Below are 10,863 nucleotides of genomic sequence, written 5' to 3' on the forward strand. Positions count from 1 at the left end.
CATCTCCCTGCCTCCAGCAAGACCATCAGAAAAACTGCATGGAAACAATAAATAGAAAAACATTCTTTTTCTTACTTAGTTACTATCATACTGAAGCAGAATATTGGAATTCTTCAGTAACCCATTACAGGGTTTTAAATCTATTAGCGTTCTTATGACAAACAGTCTTGCTGCTGACTCAGCTCTCTTTCTCTTATGCAGAACTCTGGGAAAAAAATAAACAGAGAAAGGGAAATATATTATAAGTACTTGTTGACTCTGAATGGTGCAAAGGAATTTCCTAGGGTGCAATAGAGAAGGGGCTAGCAAAATGCAACCAGTAGCCTGTTTTTGTAAATAAAGTTTTATTGGAATACAGCCATGCTTATTTATGTACATATGGTCTATGGCTGCTTTCACTGCAAGGGCAGAGTTAAGTAGTTGCAAAAGAAACTGTATAGCCCACAAAGCCTAAAGTACTTACCACCTGGCTCATTACAGAAAAAGTTTGCTAATCTCTGCTACAAAGAATGGGTTTTTACTTGGCACAGTCAGAGAGTGTTCAGAGAGGAGGTAGACAAAGCAGTCATTAGGTTTTGATGAATCTGGATGACAGCCTTCGATCCCAGTTCAGTGAAGGTTTTGTTGGACCACCTCAGACAATGACTCAGGGAAGTGGTGGTTAAACGTTTGAGCTCTAGAGTTAAATAGGTCTGGGCTCAAATACATCACTTTACAAACTGTTTGACCTCTAGCACATTGCTTAATCTTTCTGTCTCTCAATTCTCTAGTCTTTTAAATAGAGATAATAATACTTACATCATCAAATAAATATGAGGGTTAAATGAGATAATTTAGTACTTGTCGCATTGTCTGGTAAATAACAAATGCTCAATAGATGTTTCCTAAAACTAGTTGGTTCTCCATCTATTCAGCAGCCGGTGAACAGTCAGGTGCAAGTATGGAGGGCAATCATAGAGCATGCCCCTAGCAGTGACAAGTTTAGGGAGCTCCTGTTGGGGAGCAGGAGTACAGTCTCATGGTGATACACTGTCTGAACTAGCACCAACTGAAGGAGCTATGCCTGAGAGAAGGAATTCAAGGTCCATCAAAACATTTACCAAGGGTTCCCCAAGACCTGTACTGGAAGGAAAGGGTGCTGTTATAGGTCAAATCCCTCCACTTGGCCATAGGATTGGATCTCTGTGCCTACTGCCATCATAGATGCTTAGACATTAAATACCTGTTCTAAAGAAAGACTAAGATACAGACAGAAAAGGATGCTATTTGTTTTGGGTTGGGACGGTACAATAGGGGAGAATGAAGCTCCACATGCAAAACTTCATTCACCGGGTCATTTGCTTATTTAGACATCAACAAAAAAATTTTTGAGTACTTTGCATAGTGCCACGCACTTGTGGAGGCCGCACGGTGTTCTTGCTTTCAAGTAGACTACAGTCTCTTAGGGAGACAGACAAGAAAGCAGTTTCAATGTGGGGTGAATAGTGTTACATATAAATGCTTTCTTTTTTGGAAAAGAAAAATACAATACATGTGATTTATTCCTTTTTTTTTTAAGGGATTTTTTATCTTATGCTTTGGAATACTCTTGGACAGTAAGGTATGTGCATTTGTTTTTCTCATTAACCCCTAGCCCAGACATCTTAGGCCCCCTCCCCTTTGTTCTGAGGCCTTTATTCATGTAATAAGAGGTTGGACTATGGGTACTTTTGTAATAAAATTCTGTGCTTTTAGAGAGGTCAGGCTCAGTCAGAAAACAAAGGAACTAAACAGTCACTGCTGATAAAGCTGTACAGAACTAATCAAACATGTAATGTAAACGTTGTCGGAAAAAAGGGGAATTCTTTTTGTCTTTGACTTTTCTACTTTAAATTATGGTATGGCAGTAATTCCATAGCAAAATTGCTTTGCTAAGAGGTGAATTCTCTTTTGTTCTTTCAATTAGTCTACCCATTTATTTAGAATATGCTGAAAGATATATCTACTGCTATAATTGTAGAGTTTTAAGCAGTAAATGTTAGTAGCCTCTCACAGACTATTATTTTAAGTGAAGTAACTCAGGAATGGAAAACCAAGCATCGTATATTTTCACTCATATATGGGAGATAAGCTTTGAGGATGCAAAGACATAAAAATGACACAATGGACTTTGCAGACTCAAGGGAAAAGAGTGGGAAGGGGGTGAGGGATAAAAGACTACAAATTGGGTGCAGTATATACTGCTCAGGTGATGGGTGCATCAGAATCTCACTGAAGAACTTACTTATGTAACCAAACACCACTTGTTCCCCAATAATCTATGGAAATAAAAATATTTTAAAAAGTAAAGTATACTGTTGAAGAAAAATAAACAAATAAATAGCCTCTCACATTAAATAAAATTCCCAGTGAAGAACAGTGAGTTTAAGTGAAAGATAATAGAAAAAAATTTTTAAATATACTTGTTTCATAAACCCAAGCATAAAACAATTCTGTTGGGAGAGGTGAAGGGAGTAAGCTAATAGATGTACAGTCTTTGGTTTAATAAGAAAATAAAAATATTTTATAATTAGCAAAATTGTTGCTAACTATAGGAACAATTTTGCACATGAACAAACCCCTATCTACAAAGAAGCAATTTGCTGTTCTTAATTGTACTAAATAATTGCCTTGTCTTACCATTCATGTGGTTAGGAAACCGTTCACTTCACTTCAAAGATACACTTCAATTTAGTAATTATTGCCAACTACTAATGTCTAAAATCTGAATGAGTATGGCATTTGGTACTGCTGTTCTTTGTTGAATTCTGGTTTTGTTTATAGGTAAAGAGATGAAGAAAATAATCTTTCTGCCAGATATCCATTCATGGCCTACTAAGTGCTTCTAGGAAATAATACTATTAAATAATCATTTCAAGCTGCAGTTATTCTTGATTTGTCTGCATATGATTGTATGTGTATCTCCTCAATATTTCTTTGTTTCCCTTATAGCTGCGACAACTTCTGTTCAACAAGTTGTCTGCCTTAAGTTCTTGGAAGCAAACAGAAAAGGTAATTATCTCCTATTGCCATGAATCTAATACATGAAGTTCCAGTTTTGCATTCTTCTCTTTATACCGTCTTGCTGCAAGTCAACTTCTGTGTAAACCCCTTGAATTTCTTTCACCATGATATTCCTGGTATCTGACATGGAGCCTGGCACATGAGCGACAGTAGAGTTGTTGAGTGAATGAGTGTTCAAATGAATGACTGTGAAGTCATGGAAACTTACAAGGATGCTTAAGTATGGAGGTCTGTGGGTGTTTGTGAGTGAACGCTTTTGAACAATGGCATTTACTTTAGTCTGACTTGCTTGTCAATATTTAGAACTAGCAAGGCCCTTTTCTTCATCTGATTTTCCAAACCTTCTGTAAACCATTTTTCCTTCTCTAGAAAGATAAAAGGGGAGATCTTGGTTACATTCTTGTCTTTAAATTTGGTCAACTTCTAATATATAAAATTATTATGTATTAATAATTTTCTTTTTTTAGGCTGGTATCACTGATTCTGTTATTTGCAATCTTAGCTCTTAAGTCTACAAACTGACAAGTTTTTAAGGAAATGGAGGATTTCTGTTTCATTCTTTGCCATAAAAGTATAATCCATATGAGGATAGTATATTTAGAAACAAAAGTACTTGAACACATATTTTGTGTTTTCAATGTTATTTAGACTTTTGTTTTTCAGCAAGGCACTGAGGGCCTTTCAGAAAGAGTTCTAAAGCAGAGAATTTCTGTATTTTATAAAAGTCAACTGACTTAACTGCATCCAAACCTATACGGGTATTTAGAGATTTTTACAAGTGACAATATAACTTTTTGAAATAAAAATAAATAAGGAAATTTTCCTCTGGCATTAAAAAATCTTTCTTGGTCTGCATTTTTCAGTAGACAGCACTGCTATGAATTAGGGATCACATGAGCAAGAGGACCAGTCCTGCCCTTGTATTTCTGACTTCGTAACCAATTGACTGTGTGATCTTAGGAAAGTCACTTTGTCTCTTGAGTTTCAATTTTCTCAAATGTAGAAAACAAATGTTGGACTAGTTATTCAAAGCAGAAGTTCTCACATTCTGGGATTTAGATTTTATGTCTGGAAGAACTAAAAATCACTCGAACCAGAAGTTGTGAAACTAATGAGTCATTATCTACACTTACGAAAAGGAGAAAATTACAGCACATGTGACTATATCAAAGAAAAAGCCTTTAGTGAATATAATGAGACAGGACACTCCCCACTCTGCAAAGCAGAAAGTCAAAATTTTTCTCTTTTGAAAACCAAAGGAAAAATACTCCCAAGTAAAATAAAACAAAAGCAAAAGCAAGAATGCCTGACGGTTTCTCGCTGTTTCGTTTCTCTCTGGTTCTAACATCAAGCACTGACACTTCTCAGAAGGCAGCAGTGGTCAGTGAGGGCTTTTGCTGTGTCTGTATTTGTACCTTCTCCTCAATTTTATTTCCAAATTAGGTGACAAAAATGAGATTTTTGTTTCTGGTTAGGTGGCTCATTTGTTTTAAAACCAATATACATTTTTTTCAAGAAGAAAATATGTGCATTCATAATTTTCTTAGAGAGTTTGAATGAAAAAGCAGGACCCCAAGGACCCCAGATGATAGATGACGAGAAGGTGAGAAAGAGATAACACTTAATGAATATTCCTGCCAAGAAACTCGCTGGTGAGCAAAATCAGTGAGAGTGCTAACCAGACGTAGACCCAGGACAGTAGTGACAGGCTACAGTTGAAGTTGCCAGGATGTGACAAGTTCGTATGTTGGGAGGGGTGAGCCAGTGAAGAGAGACTCTGAAAAATGAGAGAGAGAGAGAGAGGATAATGGGCAGAAGAGGATAATGGGCAGAAGAGGACTTCTGGGAAGACAGAGGGAATGGCTGGATTGAAGATGGAGGCATTAGCTGCTTGGCTTGGCACAGGAAATACCATACTGATGCAGGAGGAGCAACATGAATAGATTGGGATTCTAACTGAAAAAGTATCTGAGACAGGTCTCAATCAATTTAGAAGTTTATTTGCCAAGGTTCAGGATCATGAGCCATGATACAGCCTCAGGAGGTTCTGAGAATGTATGCCCAAGATGGGAGGATTACAGCTTGATTTTATACATTTTAGGGAGACATAAACATCAGTCAGTACATGTGAGGTATATATTGGTTCAGTCTGGAAAGATGGGACAACTTGAAGTAGGGGCAGGAGGGCTTCCACGTCATAGGTGGATTCAAAGATTTTCTCATTGGCAATTGGTTGAAAGAGTTAAGTGAGACTATGATAGTTGACTGAAGGGAATGAAAGAGGAGCTAGCAATAGTCTCAGCAAAGACCATCCTTCAAGCCACAGCACATCGTATGGACCCCAAATCCTCTCCATGCTCAGGCCCCTGTCTTGACCCTCCATTGTCCCTAGGCATGTTCTCTGTAACTATTCTTCAAGACACAGACTCTGGTGGCCTTGACAGATCCCCCTCCACAAAGAATAGATTTACAGACCTATATCTGACTTCCAGTAACTCAGAGCCTGTTATTTGGCCAACTGCTTTGACCCATATAACTTCACAAACCTGAAGAGGCTGCTTCTTCCCAGACCACAGGGAAGCATGTTGAGTATGTTGCAACCTAAGATTCCTATCTCCAAATGGTACAGGATGCAATTTTAAGTGCCATGATCCCTGACCTTAGGATTTTTTTTAAGGGTTATAGCATTAAATGTTTGCTGAGTCCTGAATTCCAGAAAATTAATTATTTTGCTTTGAAAGTTTCAAATCTTTTTAATTCTTATTTTTGTGGCTTTTTTTTTTTTCAGAGCTCAGTGTGCCTTAATACCAGTGAAAATTGAAAAGCTATCACTGGTCTATCTACTGAATATTATAAGAACATGCTTTTCCCACCTTGGTTTGGTTTCCTCGTGGCATAGACTGTAGCAGGGAATGAAATTTTTTCCTTCCAATATTCCCAGTGCCTAGAACAGCATCTGGCACACAAAGGCATTCAATATGAGATGGTAAATTAATGGACAAATGAATGATGAACTAATGAGTGGAAAAATGTATAACGTATGTAAACACTTTTATCTTTCCCAATAAGTACATGCTTTTTGTTTCAAATATTTTACTTAATTTGATAATTCAGTTTTAAAATTATTGAACTCTATATAGCCTCTGTAATAATGACCAAAGTGTCATTCACAAGTAGGTTTGAGAGCTAAGATGAGCAAGAGTAAAACAAAGCTTTATTGGGAGCCATTTTTAGTAGGAGCACTGTTTTTCCTCCATGGGTTTCTCTTCTATTAACAAATGTGATCCAAAGAAATGTAAGCATAGACATGGAAAGGGATAATGCCACCTTTAAAATTGTTTTTTAGTTTGTTGTTAGAAGTTGCAAAAATATACAGGAACACAGTATTCACTTGGAAATAAATTTTTAGGCATTTTAAATAGATTAAAGCAGAAGAAAGTGAGAAAGTAACCATTCTAAATTCTTGAAAAGAGAATAACACCTATGAAAATGGAATAAAGAATCATTAATGACATCAGGAAGTCAGGAAATACAGACCAACAGTAAAAGAATGCTGTTAACATCCAAATAACTCATTTTTCTTTTGTACAGCAAAACTCATCAGATTTATCTGCCAAATCCAAATTCTCAAATCTTTTCAACCCACTGAAAAACAAAGGTGAGTTACAGTTAAACCAAAGGTTATAAAAGGTGTGAAAAGAGAATATGAGTGTACCGTATGAAGAAACTTCAATGGCAACATCTAAGAAACTCATGTGAGAAGTGTGGGATTATCAGCCAGCCATGTTTTCAGAGTTCATCTAGGCTGTGCTCAGGGCTGACGGAACAATGTAGGCGACTTGATGCTCATGGAGAACCAGAGAGTATCTTTATGTAAGGTCATCACAAATTATCTCTATTTCCCCAGTTTGACATTATATAAATCTGTGGCATTGATCATGGAGGCCTTGAGGGGAAGGAGTGTGGTTAGACTAACACCATTTATGTCCTTACTGGAGAATCACCCCTTTGTGCCAGCTGCCAAGCAGTGGGCATGTGGCCAGGTGCTTGTGTCCTGATGTTGCACATGTCCTCCTCCCTAAAATGCCCCTGGGCAGGAAGGGGCCACACCTGGAGAGTGAAAGAGCACTGTCTCCTCCACCTGTGACATGCATTGGCCCTATGTTCATTGACTGGCGGTTACTAAAGTCTGCACTATTCAGCAACTGCAAGACCAGTGTTTAAACATTGCAAGTAGTCACAGCATTCTTGGAGGAGAGAGAAGGTTGGAACATAGAAGTGGAGGAGGAGACACTGCCTTACAAGTTAAGTTGAAATCATACTTAAGAGTTCAAGTCCCATTTCACATTCAGTTATATTAATGTCATCATTAACGCAGGAAAATGAGAAACTCATTTTATATTCCCATTTAAATTATTCAAATTCCAGATAAAGTTCAAGTGTCTGGAGAATGTACTTGTCCCAGACCCTTGGGTTATGTTGTTACCACCAGTTAGCTTGAGTGCTTTTTATAAGTCTCTACCTTTTGGGGGCATTTGCTCCTCACCTGTAAAATAAAAAGCTAAGAGATTACTAAGATTCTTCCAGCAATAACATATTGTGATCTCAATCTACTTTATATCATTTCCCAGCAATATTTGAAAAACATGATATTTCTCAAATAAGAGATACTTGACAAATGCAAGCTTCTGGGGTGTCGGTGAAATGCTATTTCTCTCCACCAAACACATTTTTTTTGTCTTTCCCTAGAATCTTTTTGAAACTGTTCCTGGTTGTAAAATAATCTACAGGCTAATTTTCGTTTTGGTCTCATGCTTGATTTCAACAGAGTAGCAATAATTATTATCCTCTTTTTCCCCTTCAGGCCATTATGCATTTTCTCATACTGGAGATTCCTCCAACGACATCATGCTAACTTAGTTTTTCTCAACTGAATAAGGCAAGGAACCATAAAATCAAGAAAAAATTTTCAAAACAACTTGACATTTAGAGATAAATGTCAATGAAGAAATTATGCTCAGTATTCGATCGGGTTTTCTGATTTAGGGGTCTGGGAATAAAACAAGAATGTCTCAGTGGTTTCATTACTGCTCCCTTTTGTCTTCAATTAAATGAAAAGAAGATTTATTTCCATGTGATTTGATTCAAATAAAGTGCTCCATAAATGCAGAAAAGCAGGTTTTGCTGGAAATTGTATCAGTTGTACCTTGACCATAAATATGCTTTCTATTTTCATAAAACAGCACTGTTCACATGCCATTTCCAATAATCTGGATTGAAGTAAGAAAATTTGATGAAATAGCTTTAGATAAATTAATAGGCCATGTTCATTTTCTTGTTAAAAAATTACTGGTTGGGGGGCGTGGGGAAAAGTTATTAGTGCAAATTTCCTAGAGAAAAAAAATTTGTCTTTCAAATCTTCTAGTTGAATTTTATGTTTGCTTTTGCTTTTTAGGTTCTATCACTTAACGTTGTAAGTTATTCAGAAATAAAATGAAAACTTCCATTTCAGATAGCTTTGTAACCATTTATCAGAAAGTATAATAATGTGATTTGATATGTAATGTGGCATTTTTCAGTTTACAAGGCACTTTCATCTGGTCCCACACCCTGCAAACCGAAGTGTCAAGGCAGACCTAGTGCAGAGATGAGGGCATGGGGGCTCAAAGAGGTAAAGTGACTTGCCAAAGATTGTGAAGTCAGTTAAGGGGAATTGGGGATTTTTAGGACTTTTGTCTCCCAGACCATTTCTACAGCCAATAAAAGCCTTGAAAATTACCTACAGCTCTAGTAAATCTTTATGAGGTCAGTTACACAGTTCACCACTCCCAGAATTCTATGTAAGAGAGAAATCAAGGGAGAATTTGGTCGTCAGCTTCCAGGGAGGTACCTTAAAACATCCTTATTTTCTTTCATAATACACCATAGGCACTTTGTGGAAGTTATTTTCTTGTATGGCCAGTGCCACTTTTGGATGACATATAGAGCAGCAGGAGTTGATACTACGTGAAGCAACATTTCTCTTCCATACTTCCATCATATTTGGCTCACCTACCTGAGTTTCAGCCCTGACCATAGTGCCCAGAGGAACCCAAACCTTTGATTCATCCTTGCTGTTTTGAGAGGCTTAAGGACTGTCTCTTAGCCTCCTGACATGGAAAGCCTTCATGCGATGCAAATAAAGACAGCTGGGGGAACTTCTAGTTAGTGGTGGTCAATTAAATAAGCATACCTAAAAGAAATTCAACGTTAGATTTCCACAAGGCACCAAGGTGCAGCACGTATGAAATATGAAAGTGAGATGTTCAAAGGAAATGACTGAGGACCAGTCAGATGGTTCTACACCCCACAAATAAATACAAGAGGCAACAGAGAATTTTAAGAGAAAGATTTCCTCGCAGAAAACTGCTCTATGAGCCTTCTGACTCTACCTACCCCCAAAACTGAGAGAAGGAGGAATGTCTGCTCCTTGACCTCAAATTCAGTGAGAGAAGATTTCTCAGATAGCTTTCTATGGAACCACAACAATTAGGGTGCATGATTGACGGAACTCTGATCCTTGCCTAGAATTGTGGCCACAGCTCTGGTAGTAGAGCCCTGAATGGGTTCTGTGTTGAGACTAGCCTGCATGTCTAGTGTTTGTCAGGGCAATGGATGTGTGTTTCCCATGAACCATGGTGAGACATGCAAGAGTGAAGGTCAGCATGGGGCTCTTTTAGGTCTTCTCTGATGGGGTTGCCCAAAGAGATGGAGGGAACCCAGCATCAAGAAGTGAAGGTGAAGCCAGATTGTGGGATGAGGAAGGAGTCACAAATGACCATCTGGAATACAAAAGAATCTGCACAGGCTAAAGATGAGAAGTCAAGGCTATGAGAATTTCTATGGGAGTTCTTGAATGCTCTCTCTCTTATTATACACAATTACTATCCAGAGAACCCTGAAACCACGTGAGGGTGGCCCTATCTCATAAGACAAATTTCTTTTTTTCTGGGACCTTGGGGAAGGGGAGGCCAGAAACCTCAGTGCCCAAAGTGGGGTGGAAGGAAAGGAAGAAAAGCTTAGCAAAAATGTCAACCAGCAAGGGAAGATGCGCTAGTGCAAGCAGGCAACTCAACACAAGACTCAGTTGGGGAGGGAAGGAAAATTTAGTACTAAATTATTGTTGTTTCTTCTTAGTATAGGAGACTGGGAGTCATAATTATCAAACTATTTAAAATGACCAAAATGTTGCTCTTACCTGAGTATGTTGGTGTATAACTGGAATGTATGTGATGGAAGAAAAAACTTTTCCCACTGAATAAATTTCATGAGGATGATGAGAGACAAAAAAGTTTGATCGGATATCATGTATGTGCATGCTTGTCTAATTCACTGATTATGCATGCATTCACCTCAAAATGCTACTAAAACAACAATAAAATAGTAAAAAAGTGAATGGCATTGTATTAATTTTCTATTACTGTGTTTTCTATTATAATAGTTTATTCCATTTCTATTATGATAGTTTTCTACTGCTGCATACAAAATTGCGGCAAACTCAGCAGCTTAAAGCAACACACATTTATTATCTCAAAGTGGTCGTGGATGGATTCCATGCACAGCTAAGCTTGTGCTTTGCTCAGGGTTACACAAGGCTGTCATCAAGGTACTGGATGGACTGTTATGTCATCTGGAGGCTCAGGTGGGGAAGAATTCACTTCCACCTGATTAAGGTTGTTGGCAGAACTTGTTCCCTTGTGGTTGTGGGAATGAGAATGGTGGCTTTTTGCTGACGATTGGCTAGAGTCCATCCTCAGACCCTAGAGGCCACCCATATTTTTT

General features: G+C 37.9%; 1 protein-coding gene across 1 annotated transcript in view; it reads left to right on the forward strand.

Moving 5' to 3' along the window:
- Positions 1 to 10,566, forward strand: part of LOC105490917 (adhesion G protein-coupled receptor F1) — a 44,549-nt gene extending 33,983 nt beyond the window's left edge. The window contains exons 12-15 of the mRNA XM_011756898.2: positions 1,559 to 1,600; positions 2,971 to 3,030; positions 6,634 to 6,700; positions 7,907 to 10,566. Of these exons, the coding sequence (XP_011755200.2) occupies positions 1,559 to 1,600; positions 2,971 to 3,030; positions 6,634 to 6,700; positions 7,907 to 7,962 (225 nt within the window). The 3' untranslated portion in view covers positions 7,963 to 10,566. The remainder of the gene's footprint in view (positions 1 to 1,558; positions 1,601 to 2,970; positions 3,031 to 6,633; positions 6,701 to 7,906) is intronic.
- Positions 10,567 to 10,863: the final 297 nt, after the last annotated feature.

This window comes from Macaca nemestrina, chromosome 5, assembly GCF_043159975.1.
Source record: "Macaca nemestrina isolate mMacNem1 chromosome 5, mMacNem.hap1, whole genome shotgun sequence".
Classification (NCBI taxonomy): Eukaryota; Metazoa; Chordata; class Mammalia; order Primates; family Cercopithecidae; genus Macaca; species Macaca nemestrina.